This window comes from Mobula hypostoma, chromosome 1, assembly GCF_963921235.1.
Source record: "Mobula hypostoma chromosome 1, sMobHyp1.1, whole genome shotgun sequence".
NCBI classification, from domain to species: Eukaryota; Metazoa; Chordata; class Chondrichthyes; order Myliobatiformes; family Myliobatidae; genus Mobula; species Mobula hypostoma.
Window position 1 is genome coordinate 106,437,023 of NC_086097.1, and position 17,912 is coordinate 106,454,934.

At 40.9% G+C, this 17,912-nt stretch overlaps 1 protein-coding gene across 1 annotated transcript in view; it reads right to left on the reverse strand.

Moving 5' to 3' along the window:
* The window catches only part of zfpm2a (zinc finger protein, FOG family member 2a), a 1,018,220-nt gene that overhangs the window by 341,593 nt on the left and 658,715 nt on the right, over positions 1-17,912 (reverse strand). Inside the window, exon 5 of the mRNA XM_063033489.1 lies at positions 612-723. Coding sequence (XP_062889559.1) covers positions 612-723 — 112 coding nt within the window. The remainder of the gene's footprint in view (positions 1-611; positions 724-17,912) is intronic.

Consider the following 17,912-nt stretch of genomic DNA (forward strand, 5'->3'; position numbering starts at 1 on the left):
ACATTATTATTTACTTCATTAATATAATTTAGTGAGCAATTTGCCTCAATTTTACTACTTCCAGTCTTCAGAATAGTTCTACTCACAATGACTATATATCAACTAGAGAATACAAGGAATCCTTTGAACCAGTGCACTCGAAAATACACCCCATCCCGCAAATCCAACATCATTCCCTCTCCATTCTGCTAGGGAGAAAAGTCACTCTTCGATGTAATATAATTGACTGAAATTGATTCTATTGTAAAACTGGCAAGTACTGCATTACGATAGAATTTTTATCTAAATATGTGCATTGAGAAATCTGTATTTCTTTTTGAAAATGAGGGTTGGCCTAGATTGCTCTGTGCCTCTTGAATTAAAGATGCAATATTTTGTTGTTAACACATTCTTTTTTTGCAGTGTATGCTTAATATAATAACTCTCTAATGTCTCACCATTACAAGCAGTGATTATGGTAAATTGTAGTAGTACTCATAATATCTAGATAAAAGGAAATTAACTGTAAAGAAACACATTTCTGATATAAAGCAATTCTGTTCTACAAATGCACATATTATATCAATTCACATGTATAATTTCACATGAGAAGACAACAGAATGTGCTTTACCTTTGCTGTACACAACACAGTTGTTGTTGTTGTCATCTGTTCCCCGCCAAGTCACATCCATCAGCCACTTGGGACCAGCATGCATCACTATAGGGACAGCAGTTTTTGTCTTCTGTACAAAGGGAGATAATAAACAGATGCTGTTTGTTTTCTGTGATTAAGAACTTGATGAATAATACTAATTTTCACAGAACCATAACCCCCAATACATCTGCTGAAAATATATAATCCCATGTTGAGTTTTAACAGAGGACAGAGAAAGGCATTTAGATTGACAGAATAATTACTAAATCAGAAGTCTCCAAATGGTAATGGATCAGATTAATAAACCTCCAATGGCTTGGATTTAAATCAAAATATATTATCACTTTGGCAGCAAATGCTGCAAAGCCTTCTTTGTGAACATCACAGACGTAGGGATACAAATTCATTAATATGTGTTCTATTTTGTTAAAAAGCCATTGTGTGGAACTACAAAGATCCAATATTCTAAAGATACTCAAAGAATTGTGCATAGAAGATCTGGTATTTTAGGCTATGGGTTTGTGCCCAACTGCAAAGTACACTTTGCTCTGAACTCTCAACAATATGGATGGTAAACTCTAGTAAGAGAAGAGAAGAATCACAGAGTGAGGGCACGGGGGAGAGGTAAATTAGGAAGGATATTATCAGGGGAATATTAGGGTATTGGACTGGGAAGATCATTATGGGAGGGATTGGTTGTAGGAGAAGGCATGTAAGGAGACAGAAACAGTGGAAAAAGATGAGTAAGCTGTATTCAAAGGTGAAGAGAGGAAATGTGTGGGGAAAAGGGATTCGGGTTCAGAGAGAAGACTGAGTGAATTGGGGAAATGATCAGGAGGAAAATATTGATAAGGTTGTTTGACAATCAGTAGGCAAAGCAGGAAGAGGTCAAATAAGCTACAGTGGACTTCAGAAAAGAGTAAAGTTCAATTGCAAGAATGTGGGAACAATCACTGTGAATATTAAAGAAAAAAGGAACCTCTTTTCAGAAAATGAGAAAAGCTTCTCCATTCTGATATCTTGGCTGTGACCCCACAGAGCAAGGCTCTTTAATTACACAAAAGTAGGGCTTACTCTCGGACTAAGGTCACTGCAAAACTTGTAATATTTATTATATAAAATGGTTACTTAAATGACAAATAGCCGGCTGCTGGTGTAGCAGCATCCACAATGAGGTGAGTGGTTCCAGGTTCGAATCCAGCCTGCTCCTTGCACGCTTTCCATCTGTGCTGGGTTGAGCGTCAAAGCTAGCAACTCAGCCTTGCAAAAAACACACAAATGCTAAAGAAACGCATTGATTGTCGCTTAATGCGCCACAAGGCATGGAGAGGAAGAACGTTAATGCCAAATGTAATCTGTCATAACATTCTCCAGAGCATACCGTATATTTATGTATATTATGGGAATATTCTGGAGTTACGACACAATAGACAGCATAATTATGGATTTCCTAAAGTAATAAACAAACTAAGAATGAAAACTTGTTCACAATTTAACTTCCAACTGATGCTTTGTGTCTAGTGAAAACAATCACTTCACCACCCCCCCACCCTGACTATAGTCGAAACGTTAAATGTAAGTCAGTAATCACAGCAATTGAAATTATAGATGATGGTTTGTTATCACCTTTGTGTTAAAGAAGGGCAGAATCACTGTTTAGGGCAGCACAGCAGCACAGCAGCACATCGTTTTAGTGCCAGCGACCCAGGTCCTATTCCCAACACTGTCTGGAAGGAGTTTGGACGTTCTCCCCATGACCCCATGGGTTTCTTTGGAGTGCTCTTGTTTCCTCCCACATTCCAAAGACGTGTGGGTTAGAAGAGTAATTAGTCACATGGGTGTAATAGGGCAGTAAGGGCTCATTGGGCCTGTTACTGTGCTGCATCTCTAAATAAATTTTAAAACATCATTTTGTCAGGAGAATAAGATTCTCTTGAATTCTCCTGGACTCTCTCTCATGGAGGTTTGTTGTGTGAATAAAGACTTCTGTATTTCCAGTGTGACTCAGTTTTATTCACAACACACATCCTTTCAGTGCTACCATAATTGTTAAATATTGTCAGGTGTTGTTCAAACACTAATGATTGCATATAAAACGACTTGGATGAAGTTATAATGTTCATGACTTCTACTTTCACAAGTGTTCCTTTGGCTATGTCCAGATAGTACTCTTGGTACAAGGGTTAAGGATATCTCAGAGCAAAACACAGAACATTCTGAAAGGGGAGAGTGAACAGTCAGAGGTCATGGCTAATATATTGGCACCAATGACATAGGCAGCAAAGAAAATTTAAAGAGCTAGATAGAACATTTTTAAAAAGAGGATTACAATCTCAGGATTACTCACCATGCCATGTGCTAGAAAGGCAAGAGATAAGAAGAAAGTGGAGTTGGATGTGTGGAGCTAGGGCAGGGGGTACAGCTTCAGGTCTATCGATCACTGGGCTGTATTCTAGGGTGGGTAGGACCAATGCAAGAAGGAGTGGTTGTGCCTAAAATGGAGGGATACCAAAAAGGTTGCATTGAGGTTTGCAAATGCCACAGGGGAGAGTTTAAAATCAGAATATTGGGGTTGGAAACCACAGCAGCAGGTCAACAGAGAGATTAGGGAACAGTAGAAGATAGATCAAGTAAGTCTGAACTGAGGAACGGGCTGGGCCATGTTAGAAAATTCAGTGGGACAATGGCAAGAGTATCATGGGTAAAGCAGATAGACATAAAGCCTGGATTCAAGCACAGAACTATAATGTGGCCATTACAGACACCTGGTTGAGAAAAGGGCAGGACTACGTCCTAAGGTTTTGATATTTTCAGATACAGAGGGATGATGGCTAAGCAGCAATTACTGGAAATCCTGGAAGCAATTCAGAATGCACAGGATGCACATCCCAAAGAGGAAGAAGTACGCTAAAGGAAAGATGACACAACCATGTCTAAAAAGGGAAGTCAAAGCCAACATAAATGTCAAAGATAGAGCAAAAATTAGTGGGAAGTTAGAGGATTGGAAAGCTTTTAAAAAGAGAAGTCAAAGAATAGAAGGCAACTAAAAAAGTCATTAGCAAGGTAAAGATGAAATATGAAAGTAAGCTAGCTAAAAATATTAAAGAGGGTACCAAAAGTTTCTTCAAATACCTAAGATATAAAAGAGAAATGATCGTGGACACTGGATTGTCGGTAAACGAAACTGGAAAGGTAGTAATGGAGACAACAAAATGGCGGACAAATTGAATAAGTATTTTGCATCAGTTTTCACTGTGGAAGACACAAGCAATATGATGGAGGTTCCAGGTGTCGGGGGCATGAAATGTGTGAAGTTACCATAACTAGAGAGAAGTTTCTTGGGAAACTGAAAGGTATGAAGGTAGATAAGTCACCTGGGCCAAATGGTGTACATCCCAGACTGCTGACAGAGGTAGCTGAAAAGATTATGGAGGCATTAGTAGTGATCTTTCAAGAATAACTAGATTCTGGAATGGTTCCAGAAGACTGGGAAATTGCAAATATCACTCCATTCTTTAAGAAGGAAGAGAGGTAGAAGGAAGGAAACTATAGGCCAGTTAGTCTGATCTCAGTGATTGGGAAGATGTTGGAGTTGATTATTAAGGATCAGGTCTCAGGGTACCTGGAGGCACATGATAAAATAGACCGTAGTCAGCATGGTTTCCTCAAGGGAAAATCTTGCCAGAAAATCTGTTGGAATTCTTTGAAGAAATAACAAGCAGGGTAGACAAAGGAGAGTCAGTTGATGTTGTGTTCTTGGATTTTCGGAAAGGCTTTGTAAAAGTGCCATACATGAGGCTGCTTAACAAGCTAAAAGTCCGTGGTATTACAGGAAAAATTCCAACATGGATAAGAGAGTAGGCTGGGAGCAACCAGTATTCAGTAAGTCCAAATGCTTCATGCGGGAGTGGTTTAAAGTGATCAGTGTACAGGACCTGTACATTCCCGTAAAGAAGAAGGACAAGGATCACAGGGTTTAGGATGACAAGTGTTACGTAACCGGCAACAATGAATATCAATCGAGACAGGTTATATAAAAACAACTAAACATTTATTAAACACGGATAAACAATAAAAAAAACAAACGAAAACCTTAACCGGAAGTTAACCGCTATGCAGCCGTTCAACAAATCGTCACTCAGCACTGGTTCTTAAAGTGTTAAATGCGAAAACAGTTCTTAAAGCGGTAAAGTCAGATATAGTTCTTAAAATGGTAAATTCGAAAGTCCAACAGATTATATGTTCAGTTGGGAGAGACTTCTCTGGAGAAGGATTTCTTCATAGACATGACTTTCCTGCTGGTTCTGTCCAAAGGATTCACGATGCAGGAAATAAACAGTTTAAAACAACTGACCTTAAATTCTAGAGAGCAAACCTTGCATGAACTCTTTTCTCTTTTGTCAAGAGTTATCTTCGATGCAGGTCACTACTCTTTCAACAAAGACTCAGTAAGGTCGATCCTTTGTCAAACTGCCAAATGAAACCGACTCCTCTCAATCCTTCGGGTCCTGTACTTCGATAAAGTCTTCACTCTCCCGTACTACTGCTGGAATAAGGTACATCAACACATCTAGCAAAAATTGCCAGTCCACCACTATTGTATCTTGCAACAGAACGTAACAACCGTTTTAAAAATGAAACTGCCTCCTAAAAACAAATGCACAACAGAAACGGAGACACAGATGCACGTTCTAGTTGGAAAACTAAAAACTAAAAAAACTAAAAACTAACTGCGTCATCGAAGATCTTCCCTTATATACCCGTGGTGCACATGTCATCATGTGACCTCACATTGGTGGGAAAATTACATCAGGTGACTTCCAAAAGACCATTACACCATTCTCAAAAAAAAATCACAGATCTCCTTGAGGTATGTAACACAAGCAACGCTGAAAGTAACTCAACAGTAATCAGGAGGGATAAAGAGGGCATAAAATGTGTTTGGCGAGTGGGATTATGGAAAATCCCAGGGATTACTGACAGAAACACCAGACAACCAGGTGAAAATGAATACTCGCAGCTTCTGCAACAAGCTTTACTGATCCCTGTATTGGTAATTTCCATTTTGTTACGTCATGGATTAAATGCTCTATCAGTTAAAATGTACTCACCTCAACATCTGTTCCTGTTCTGTCATGCAAGTAAGTCAACAACGAATTTAGAGTTTGGCACTGTCAAAATTGCAGTCTTAAACATGGATGTCAAAGTGTCCAAAGAACAACTCAATCTAAAGAAAGATTACTTCCTCTCATGGACCAATCACTTACAGAATTTCACAACATATGCAAGCAATTTTGGAAGAAGAAGTAACTTAATTTGTTCACCACATTCTCTAGTGAAGAGGAAAAGCTACCAGTAGCATCATAAAGTATTGGTCAGGACTCCTTTAGTTGCTAATACTGTAAACAGGTTAACATTGAAGACTGCTCTTGATTAGTAAAATTGCAAGGTATTGAGAGAATTCCCAGCACGTGTGCAACTCGATCTTTCCTTCATGGGGAGGTATTAATTAGTGTTTGCACAGGTTACAAAGCAATATGAGCTGAAGAAACGTTGTAAATTTTCTGGATACTTTAAGTCATTATCAACATGGCGAGTTTGAAAATAATTGGTTCCAAGATGAAGGCAGAAAGTTAACACATTACCCTAGAACAAACAGAGGTTTTGCAGATCAGAATTAAATCATCTACCTTGCTGGAAAAGAAGAGATATTGGAAATGTAAGGCTAGCAGTTCATCATGCAGGTTTCATTTAAATCCAATTCACAGGGTATGGATATCATTAGTAAAGCTAGTATTTATTGTCCATCTTTAAATGTTCTTGGGAAGGTGGTGACCAGGCATTGGTGACAGGCTGTAGTCCATTTGGTGAAGATCTTCCTTCAATGCTGTTGAATAGGGAGTAGTGGTATTCAGTCCCAGTGATGCTAAAGGATCAGCAATGGATTTTCAAATCATGTTGATGCATGACTTGGAGGGAACATGATGTTCCCATGTAATTGGTGCTCCTATCCTTCTAGACACTGCCTAGAGAAGGCAATGGCAAACCACTTCTGTAGAAAAATTTGCCATGGTCATGAGACCATATTGGCTTACTTCTTTTGACACAACACATGATGATGGCGACGATGATGCTTCTGGTAATGGAGATCTCCCCTTTAAGAGGTGCTGATGAGGTAGTGTGAGTTACATTTTGTAGATAGCACTCAACTCAGCTACTGTGCAGTGGCAGTGAAGAGAATGAATATATAGGGTCTTTGAGTGCCAATCAAGCATGATGTTTTATTCTGGATGGGGTCAAGCTTCTTGTGAATTGTTGCCGCAGTTCTGATCTCGGCACATGTTGGGAATAGCTATACTATTGAATGTCAAGGGTAGGTGGTTATGCTTTTGTCATATTGGAGGTGGTCCTTGCTGGGCACTTCTGTGGTACAAATGATACTTGTTACTTAAGTTATCAGGGAATACTGAATGTCGTCTAAATCTTGTGACAAGTATGATATCTTCTGTGTCCAGTGTCTTAGAAAGCCAGGAGAGCACAATTTAGGAAGGTGTTTTGGAACTCAACACTTGGAGTTGGAAACATTTGTTAAAATATGTTTTACTTTACTACCAGTTTACTAAGTTGGAGAGCAATAAATAGCTAATTGTTGATTGAGTTCACATTTATAGTTCCACGTTAAGCATAATGATGCTAAGATACATCTTAGGATACACTGGGACCCATCATCAGTGATGCTACCTGAGGTCATTAGATGTTTTGGGTCCTGCAACATCAGACATGCTCGCCCAGGCGGCCCAGCCAAAGTTGATCAGGCCTTGGCTCATGTCCCAGCAGCATTGGTCTATGGGTTACACCTCTTGCTCCATGTCCATCTGGAGGCTTGCTCATACAATTCTGTTACCATCTTTCAGCTGGTTCAGTAGTAGTAGTTGTCAAACATAGATTACAGTTATAAGGTTAACATTACTAAACCATTGTTCAACTTCTATGTAAATAAGTGAATTGTAATTTCCATGTTTATGTACCAATTAAACTTGGGCTGGCTTTGTTATGGAAGTAGCTACTGAAGATACACATTAGAAACTTGGGCATGTAAGGCCCACCACTTCCTGAACATTACTACAGCAGCTGAAAAAATACTGCCTATGTGGGAAATACTACAATGGTTTGAATGTCAATTTGATTTAATTATTATTTATTAGATGCTTATTTCCATAAAATTTAGGATAAACAGCATCCATGGACAATGATTCCAAGTCAGACTTTTTCCACAGATGAGGTGTAAAACCATGTACTCCACACTTTTAACCGAGCCTGTCTGGCAAGAAAGGGATCGGGGTGTAATATCCATTTTATACTCTATAAAACAAGAGACAATTAGCCTCTATTTTATAGATTATGATGGTTTATTCTGATTTTAATATTAGCTGCCCAACCTGAGCTAAAAATATTTTTGGGCATTACAACATAATTACAGAATTAGAAGCCAATAATCCTCAGTAAAAATTTTGCCTGAAAGCAGCTCAGATCAATAAACACAATTCTTTTAGGAGAAACTTACAATCACTACAGTACATGATTGAAAAGTGTATAAACTTGTATTTTTGGTGGATTTACTTCTCATCATTCAAACCCTAACACAGCGGTCCCCAATCACTGGGCCGTGGACTGGTACCGGGCTGTGAGGAAAGGATATGAGTCAGCTGCACCTTTCCTCATTCCCTGTCACACACTGTTGAACTTGAACATAGGGTTGCCAACTGTCCCATATTTGGCAGGACATCCCATATATTGGGCTAAATTTGCTTTGTCCCGTATTTCCCCTGCTAAGGTAGAGCATTCCTATGAAACCTTTCATGCCAAAATGGCGTGAAGTGAAGAAGCAATTACCATTAATTTATATGGGAAAAATGTTTGAGCGTTCCCAGACCCAAAAAATAACCTAACAAATCATACCAAATAACACATAAAACCGAAAATAAATAACACTAACATATAGTAAAAGCAGGAATGATATGATAAATACACAGCCTATATAAAGTAGAAATAATGTATGTACAGTATAGTCGGGAAGGTGAAGGCAAAACCGATTTGTGGGGGAAAAAAAATCGGCACGTATGCGCATGCGCACACAGGTGCCCGCACAAGGCTTCATGGTCATGGTAGTCTTTCCTGGGGTAAAGTGTCTCGGGATGTGACTGCTACTTTAGTCCCTTATTTGGGAGTGAGAAAGTTGGCAACCCTAACTGTAAAAGACATGTTGAGGTGAGTTTAACCATACTTGAACACCGCCCACCCCCCCACTCAGCCGGTCTGCAAGAATATTGTCAATATTAAACCGGTCCGCGGTGCACAAAAGGTTGGGGACCCCTGCCCTAACACACTGAATTTGAATGACTGATGTTATAGCACAAATCGTGTATTGTATTATATGTAGCTGGAAGGTGTAGCAGTGTTTTGCTACCTAATGTTAAAGCTTTCAGTTAAAGCCACTACATAGTTTTATGTGAAATATGATCTTCTTTTACTGATAAAAACTTGCAAACCTTATCAAAAATGGTTCATGATTTCTATGCACCAAAGGGCTTTCTTGCCTGAGGAGTTCTGCGAGGAGCTGAATCGATCTGAGGTCACAGGACTACTTCAGAACATGAAACAAATTGGACAGTCACATTTTGGTCAGCTCACCAAGATAAATAACTCAGTTTTCACTTTGGTAATATATATTTCACAAATAAGCAGGAAAAAATGGTTGAGGAGGTTTTGAAAGGTGGAGCTTAGTCAAGATGGCGCTAAATGGCGACTCCTTTGCTTGCATCTTCGGAAACAGCTCCATTTCCATCTTTAATATCTCTATTTTTCCCTTTCAGGGTTCTTCTGAAGGCCCTGGCCTGGAGTTACACACTGACCTCGGTTCTTTGCGGGAATGGGGCTCATTCTCAGGTTGTCATAACAGGCTGTATTCCGACGTGCCAAGGGCATGGCCTAAGAGTTCAGCTCACCTTTGGAGGCCTAGAATCTCAGGGCTCTGGAGACAGGCAGATCGAAAGTCAGTGTCCTGAACCGGTGTGTCATAGGAGCTGGAAGATCTTTGGCTATGTGCCCAGACCTGAGATCTTTGGGCACAGAGCGCAGAAAAAGCAACGCAATGGACTTCTAACATCGAAAACCAGCGAGTTGTTTGTTATGTCTCCCCTCTCGCTGTGAAACGGAGTCACCTCTTTCTCCCTTATTAGGGAAAGAGAGAACTTGTGGTATGTCGAATACCAGGTAAAGTCTTTGGGGTACTGCAAGTCTGTGTCTTTGCTGTTGCTTTTGCTGCATACTTGAGTGCTCGGTGGCAGGTGCCAGTGTGCTTTTATTTGCTGGTGAGGGGAGGGGGATCATTACTTGCTGCCACTTACATGTGGGAAGAGGGGAGCCGGGGGGGACTTTGGGATTCTAGCATTTAACTATCATTCATTCTTTGGGGCACTCCTCTGTTTTCATGGAGGGTTGCAAAGAAAAGCATTTTAGGAGGTATGTTGTATACATTTCTCTGACATTAAACATACCTTTGAAACTTTTGAAAATTCCATGGATCAACAGGGTCGTACTGGGCAACAGAACCCCATTCAATCTATTTTAAGTCTGATGCATCTGCTGTATTCCAGGGACCTTTCAGGATAACTCTGATTTGCACTGAGCTGTTTACCAACAAACTTGTTAAGTACGATCACGAGAAGGGGGATGGTGAAACAAGTTGGTGAAGTGGGGGTTTTACTTACACTGCTTCCACTTCTCATCTACTAGCAAACACAGAACAACTCTGGTGACCTGAGTGGTGCACCTTGAAGCGTACTTCTAGATATGTTGGAGCAATTCCCCCTTCGTCTTTCTGGTACAGCATACCTGTGTGGGGTAACTTTCCTCTCTTGGACTGAACTACCTATTTCCACCTTGAGTTTAAATGAATTCGATCTCACTGAAATGTACAAGACTTTTACAGGACTTGCTCGGGTAGACGCAGAGTTGTTATTCCTTGACTGGGTAGTCTTGACCTAAGCATCATAGCCTCAACGCAAGGGATCAGCCATTAAAGGCAGCTTCAGAAGATAGTCACAAAGCCCTAGATTTATACTGCAGGAAAAAGAGCCCTTCAATCCAATTCATCAAGCTGTACAAAGTACCTTGCTGAGCTAGTCCCATTCATCTTCACTTCACCCAAATCCCTCTAAATGCTTCCTATCTTGTACTTGTCAAAACTGTATTTGAAATGTTGTAATTATACCCACCTCTCCGACTTCCTCCGGCAGCTCATTCCATATACCCACCACTCTCTCTGAGAAAAATTTGCCTCTCAGGCCCACTTTAAATTGTTCCCCTCTCACCTTGACCCTATATCCTCTAGTTTTAGATCCTCCTAACGTATCATCCTTTCTAAGCCTCTCTATAAGGTTAGCCCTCAGATTGCTTCACTCCAGGAAAAATAGTCACTGTGTTTCTGTCTCATAATTCAAGCCTTCTGGTACCAGAAACATCCTTGTGAACCTTTTCCCTGTCTTTTCTAGCCGAATCACTTTTGTTTTCTAGTATGGCGAACAGAAATGCACACAATTATAGTTATAGGACATCCCAACTCTTGTACTCATTACCCTGTCCAATAAAGGCAAATATGCCACATGCCTTCTTACCCTTCTACTTTCCTATACCACCACTTATAAGGAACTGCTTACTTGTATCCCTAAGTCCCTCTGTTCTTCAAGACTCCCAGGGCCTGTCAATTCACCCAGAGGATGGAATTCTGGAACTTCCTATTCAAGAGGATGATCAGTATCTTTTTGAAGAATCAAATGATAGGGTTAGTATTGGAGAGTCTGCTCAGTTATAATCTCTGAATGGTGGAGCAGGCACTCGGAACAAATGGCCATTTTTTTTTACATTCTTCCATTCTCAATCTGTTCTGTGATCTCCACCTGTCAAGACTAGTAATTCCAATTTTTTTCTTCTTCCCGTAACTATGGTTACCCTTCTATGACACTTGACTGAGCCATCAGCTCTATCTTTTTCATTTCCAACACCTGTCTATCCTCCAACCCAGAATCCTTTTGTCTTCATTTTCCACCTTATCAGTCATCACTTACAATGGATTGTTCTACATAACTTTTGACACCATTAATCATACATCTTCCTTCTCCCTTCCACCTCAGCAATCTGGAAAACTATTTCCTCTGTGACCTCCCTTTAAGTCTCTCATTCACCCTAACAATGCATCTCAAATCTTGTTTCACTTCTAAGTACTCGTAACCTTCCCACTTCTGATGAAAGTTCATCAAACTGAAATATTAACTCTGTGTCGCTCTCCACAGATGTTGCTTGACATGCCATTTCCAGCATCCTCTAATTTTAATTCAGATATCCAGCATCTGCATTAATTTATTTTTTGGATCACTGATACCAGAAAGTAAGGAACATGCCAATGTTTGAATGACTGAAGTGCTGGGCCAGATTAAAAAGGTTTCGGTATCGAACCTTTGCCCCAAGAGGGTATCAAAGTGACAGGGGGAGGGTCCAAGAGCGAGGAACGACCCACTATTTAGCCTATTTAAGCACCGGGCCAAAATGAAAAGTTCAGGTTATCGGGGCCAGAGGTGAGTGACGGGCCAGTGTTCAGCTTGCTGCTCATGGGGTTTACTCATCTCTGTGCTGAACTGAGGCCGTAACCTACGATTAACTAGCTCTGCAGTGATAAACTGGCTTCATGGCTGTGGAGTCACTTTTGTGAACTTCATTTCTGAATGCTATTTGCTTACTTTTCTCTGTTTGCATGATTTTTTTCTTGCACTTTGGGTGTTTTGAGTCTTTTTTTCAATGGGTTCTATTGGGTTTCTTTGTTTTGTAGCTGCCTGTACGGAGATGAATCTCAAGATTGTATGTAGAATATATACTTTGAACTTTGATAAAGTATTGGATTCATTTTCACAAGCCAGCTCTTCATTTATATTGAAGTAACTTATTAAATATCCCATAATCTTAATCATCTCATCTTTGAGTTATCATCATTCAGTCACCATTGAGTTATCATTTCAGTCGATACAACAAGTACCTACTTTACTCAAGAATGTTATTATGGTCCAGCATGTTAAAATATGAAAACTTGTCTACAAATAGCTGATAGATACCACAGTAAATTCAAACCAAGGATAATGTATACATATAGCATTGATATTCACTCCATTCTGATAGCCTACTTCTAATTACAACACAGCACAATCCTTTTATATATCGAAATCCATGCTTCAAATTGCAGTATGTCACAGAGATGAATATATTCTACTGATGCCATCGATCAGTGCCACTTTAAACTGCCACTCCATGAGGAACTGATTGACGTAAGCTAAACCTCTTGCGAACTCTGAAAATGTCAAAGAATGGTGATAATAATATAGCAAAGATCTTCTATAAACTGTCAGCAACATGAGATGAAACAAAAGATGAGAAGTTTTCTCGGAGAACATGAAAAGCTAAACCTGTGTTGTGCTTTGTTCAAAAAAATTTAAAATGCTGATATGAACCATAATTGACCAGACTTATGCTGTAGAGAAATATTCCCTGCACAATCAAGCAGGTCACAAATTAAAACTGTAGTTGCAAATACTAGATAGGAAAATGGGGATTAACAGTTGGAATACAGTCTGGAGTATCTGCTTTTTACTACAATAACTTAAATGCTTTGGATCATTACTTTGGCACTCCATGCCCGAAACTAAAGATTTGATGTAACTCAAGCATCAAAATGCAGTGAAAATAATCACAAGGTGGTGCAAAAGCGGAACATTAAATAATATGTGTAAGGGATTAGTAACCTGTGACTTACATTGAGCTCCTGATCCTGACTAGGCCAAATACGATGATGTCTGAACAGAAAGTAACGAGGTAAACAATTGAAGATGTATCAGGAATCTGCTAAGGGACTTGTGATGTCTGGTTTATGCTGATACAAACCCTTTCAGGCAAAAATAAATGCAGGAACACAGACAGGTAAATAAATGGAAACTTATTTAGCTGCCTCTGTTTGTTAAGTCTAAGGACCTGTGCTGAATAACTGGCTGAAGTGTTCACTGAGATCTTTAACCTATTGCTTCAGCAGTCTGAGGTACGCAACTGCAACAATACCCACACCTAAGAAGAACCTAGTAACCTGCCTCAATGACTATTGTTCAGGAATGCTTACGCTCCAGTGATGGAGTCATTGAGCCATAGAGAAGTACAGCATAGAAACAGGCCCTTCAGCCCATCCAGTCCATGTCAAAGCCATGTGCCTACTCCCATTGTCCTGCGCTGTGACCACAGTCCTCCATAGCCCTACCATCCATGTACCTATCCAAACTTCTCTTAAACATTGAAATTGAGCTCGCATACACCACTTATGCTGGCAGTTCATTCCACACTCTCACGACCCTCTGAGTGAGGAAGTTTTCCCTCATGTTCCTTAAAATTCTCACCTTTCACCCTTAACCCATGACCTCTGGTTGTTGTCCTACCTAACCTCAGTTGAAAAAGCCTGCTTGCATTTACCCATCTATGGAGTGGTTAGTGATGAAACATATCAACTCCAGCCTGAGAAGCAACTTCAATCCACTCCAATTTGCCGACTAGAGCAATAGGTCCACAGCAGATGCCATCTCAATGGCTCTTCGCTCAACGCTGGAATATTTGGACAATGAAGAGGCATATATCAGGATGCTCTTTATCGACTACAGCATGGCATTCAATACTATCACCCTCTCAAAACATATCAATAAGCTTCAGGATCCTGGCCACAGTACTTGCTTGTGCAATTACATCCTCAGTTTCCTCACTTGCAGACCTCAGTGAGTTCAGATTGGCAACAACATTTACTCCACAATCTCCATCTGCTTAGCCCCATGCTCTACTTGCTTTACATTTGTGACTGTGTGGCTAAGCACAGCTCCAATACCATATTCAAGTTTGCTGACAACACCACTGTTGTAGGTCGAATCAAAGGTGGTGACAAATCAACATATAAGTTGGAGATTCAAAACCTGGCTGAGCAGTGCCACAATAGCAACCTCTTACTCATCGTCTGCAGGACCAAGGAGCTGATTATTGACTTTCGCAGGAGGAAACTTCAAGTCCCTGAGCCAGTCCTCATCAGCGGAACCGAGGGTCAGCAACTTTAAATTCCTCAGTATTATCATTTCAGAGAACCTGTCCTGGGCCCAGCTCATGAGTGCAATTAAGAAGAAAGCATGACAGTACCTCTATTTCCTTAGGAGTTTGTGAAGGTTCAGCATGACATCTAAAACTAAAAAATTTCTATAGATGTGTGGTGGAGAGTATAATGACCGGCTGCATCACAGCCTAATATGGAAACACTAATGCCCTTGAATGGAAAATCCTACAAAAAGTAGTGAATATAGCCAGTCCATCACAGGTAAAGCCCTCGCATCATTAAGCACAAGTACACGGAGTGTTTTTGCAGGAAAGCAGCATCCATCGTCAGGGACCCCCATCACCAAGTCATGCTCCCTTCTCACTGCTGCCATCAGGAAGAAAGCACAGGAGCTTCAGAATTCACACCACCAGGTTCAGGAAGAGTTATTAGGCCCTGAACCACAGGGGACAACTTCACTTGCACCATCGTTGAAACATTCCCACAACCTATGGATTCACTTTCAAGAGTCTTAAGAGCCAAGCTAAATCGGAAAAGTCAGTTACAGGACGAATTGAAGCAGCAGTCTCCAGGCCCGAGAGTGTATCGAAGCAATTGAACCCAATGTTTGGACGTCGATTTAGGCTGCAGGCCAGATTGAAAAGGTCAGAGTGTCGAGGCCTAAGGTGAGTGACTGGCCGGTTCAGATCGCTGCTGCATGAAGTTTACTCGACTCTGTGCTGAATTATGAGACTTGAGAACTTCAGTTCAAAATGCTATTTGATCGCAGGTTTTTTTTCTCTGCATATTGGAGGCTGGATGGTCTTATTTTAATGGGTTCTTTTGGGTGTCTTTGTTTTGTGGCTGCCTGCTAAGAGACAAATCTCAAGGTTGTATAATGTACACATACTTTGCTAATAAATGTACTTTGAACTTTGATGGATCTCATCTTCTCAATATTTATTATTATTTCTTCTTTCTTTTAGTATTTGCACAGTTTGCTGTCTTTTGCACAGTGGTTGTACACCTAGCTGGAGTGGTGTTTCATTGATTCTATTATGGTTATTGGATTTATTGAGTTTGCCTGCAAGAAAATGAATCTCAGGGTTGTATATCGTGACATGTCTACTTTGATACTAAATTTACCTTGAACTTCGAAAATTATTTATCCAAATAATTGTTTATTGCACAATTATGCCAACATCAGAATCAGAAATAGGTTTATCATCTCTGTCTTATACAGTATGACATGAAATTTTAAACACAAATGAGTCTACTGATGCTGGAAATCCAGAACAACACACACAAAATGCTGGAGAAACTCAGCAAACAGTGGATGTTTTAGGCCATGACCCTCTATCAGGACAGGAAAGAAATGGGGAAGAAGCCAGAATAAGAAGGTGTGGGGAGAGGAAGAAGTACAAATCCGTGAACCTTCGCATCCCGCACAGCATTCTCCGCAAATTCTGCTACCTTCAACAAGACCCTACCACCAAACTCATCTTTAATTTCCCCCTCACGCTTTCTGCAGGGATCTCTCCCTCTGTGATTTCTTTGTCCACTCGTCCCTCCCCACTAATCTCACTCCTGACACTTATACTTGCAAAGGGAAGAAGTACCCATTCACCTCCTCCCTCACCTCCATTCAGGGCCACAAACAGTCCTTCAAGGTGAGGCAACACTTCACCTGTGAATCTTTTGGGGTCATCTACTGTATCAGGTGCTCCCAATGCAACCTCCTCTACATTGGTGAGACTCGATGTTGACTGGGGGACCTCTTTGTTGAGCACCTTCACTTCATCTACAAAAAGCAGTTTTTCTAGGTGGCCAACCATTTTAATTCTAATCCCCATTCCCATTCTGACATGTCAGTCCACAGCCTCCTCTATTGCCATGATGAGGCCACTCTCGGGTTGGAGGACTGACATCTCATACTCTGTCTAGGTAGCCTCTAACTTGATGGATTTCTCCTATTCTGGTAATTTTCCCCTTCCCCCTTCCCTCATCTTTAATTCCTCACTCTGGCCCCCTCTTACTTCTTCTCTTCTTGTCACCTGTCTATCACCTCCCTCTGGTACCCCTCCTCTTTCCCTTTCTCACATGGTCCACCCTTATCTCCTATCAGATTCCTTCTTCTCCAGCCATTTCCCTTTTCCACTTATCACCTCCCAGCTTCTTACTTTATTTCCTCCTCCTCCATTCACCTAGCTTCACCGATAACCTCTAGCTTGTACTCCTTCCCCTCCCTCCATTCTCTTATTCTGGCTTCCCCTTCCTTTCCAGCTCTGACGAAGGGTCTCTAAAATGCCTGAAATGTCGACTGCTTACTCATTTCCTCAGATGCTGCCTGGCCTGCTGAGTTCCTCCAGCATTTGTACATGACATGAAATTTATCGTTTTGCAGCAGCAGTACTGTGCAAAGAAACCAATAGTTGTCTTCAATCAACTTCTTTTGCTCCAGTAGCTTTGCTACGTGGCTGCAGTGGCTGGAAAACATACAGGACTCAGAAGGCAGATAACTAGGGCCTATCCTTATCCTTCAATATTGATCCATCAGAACAGTGTGACCCTGAAAGACATTAGGCACTCTCTTAGGGTGGTTAACTCACAAGTTCCCAGAGTACCTCCTGTTGACCATGAGGAAATTTCTCTGATGATTAACTACAGGCTCATCACTAAAGCTGCAGAAGCCTTGTGATTCTCTAGAGGCTCTGAATGTGAATTGGAGGTTAAGCTGCACATGACCTAATAATTTTGGAAGTCGGCAATGCCGGTGCATTCCAACACCTATGCTACCTCAGTCCTTGGGCTGAAGAAAAGGGAAGTAAGCTCAAGTCCAGATCAGGACTGCTGTTCTGAAGAGACTATTGCATTTATCAGCTCCAGCTACACTGAATAATCATAAAGCTGGACAGCTGAATTTGACCTCATCTATCAGAACAGGGTGTAAGGGTGCCATGGTAACACAGCAGTTAGTGTAACGCTATTACAGCATCTGCGGCTCAGGTTCCATTCTGCCGCTGCCTGTAAAGAGGATGGCTGTAAGGAGGATGCCTGTAAGGAGGATGGCTATTCTCCCTGTGACTGCGTGGGTTTTCGTCAGGTGCTCCAGTTCCCTC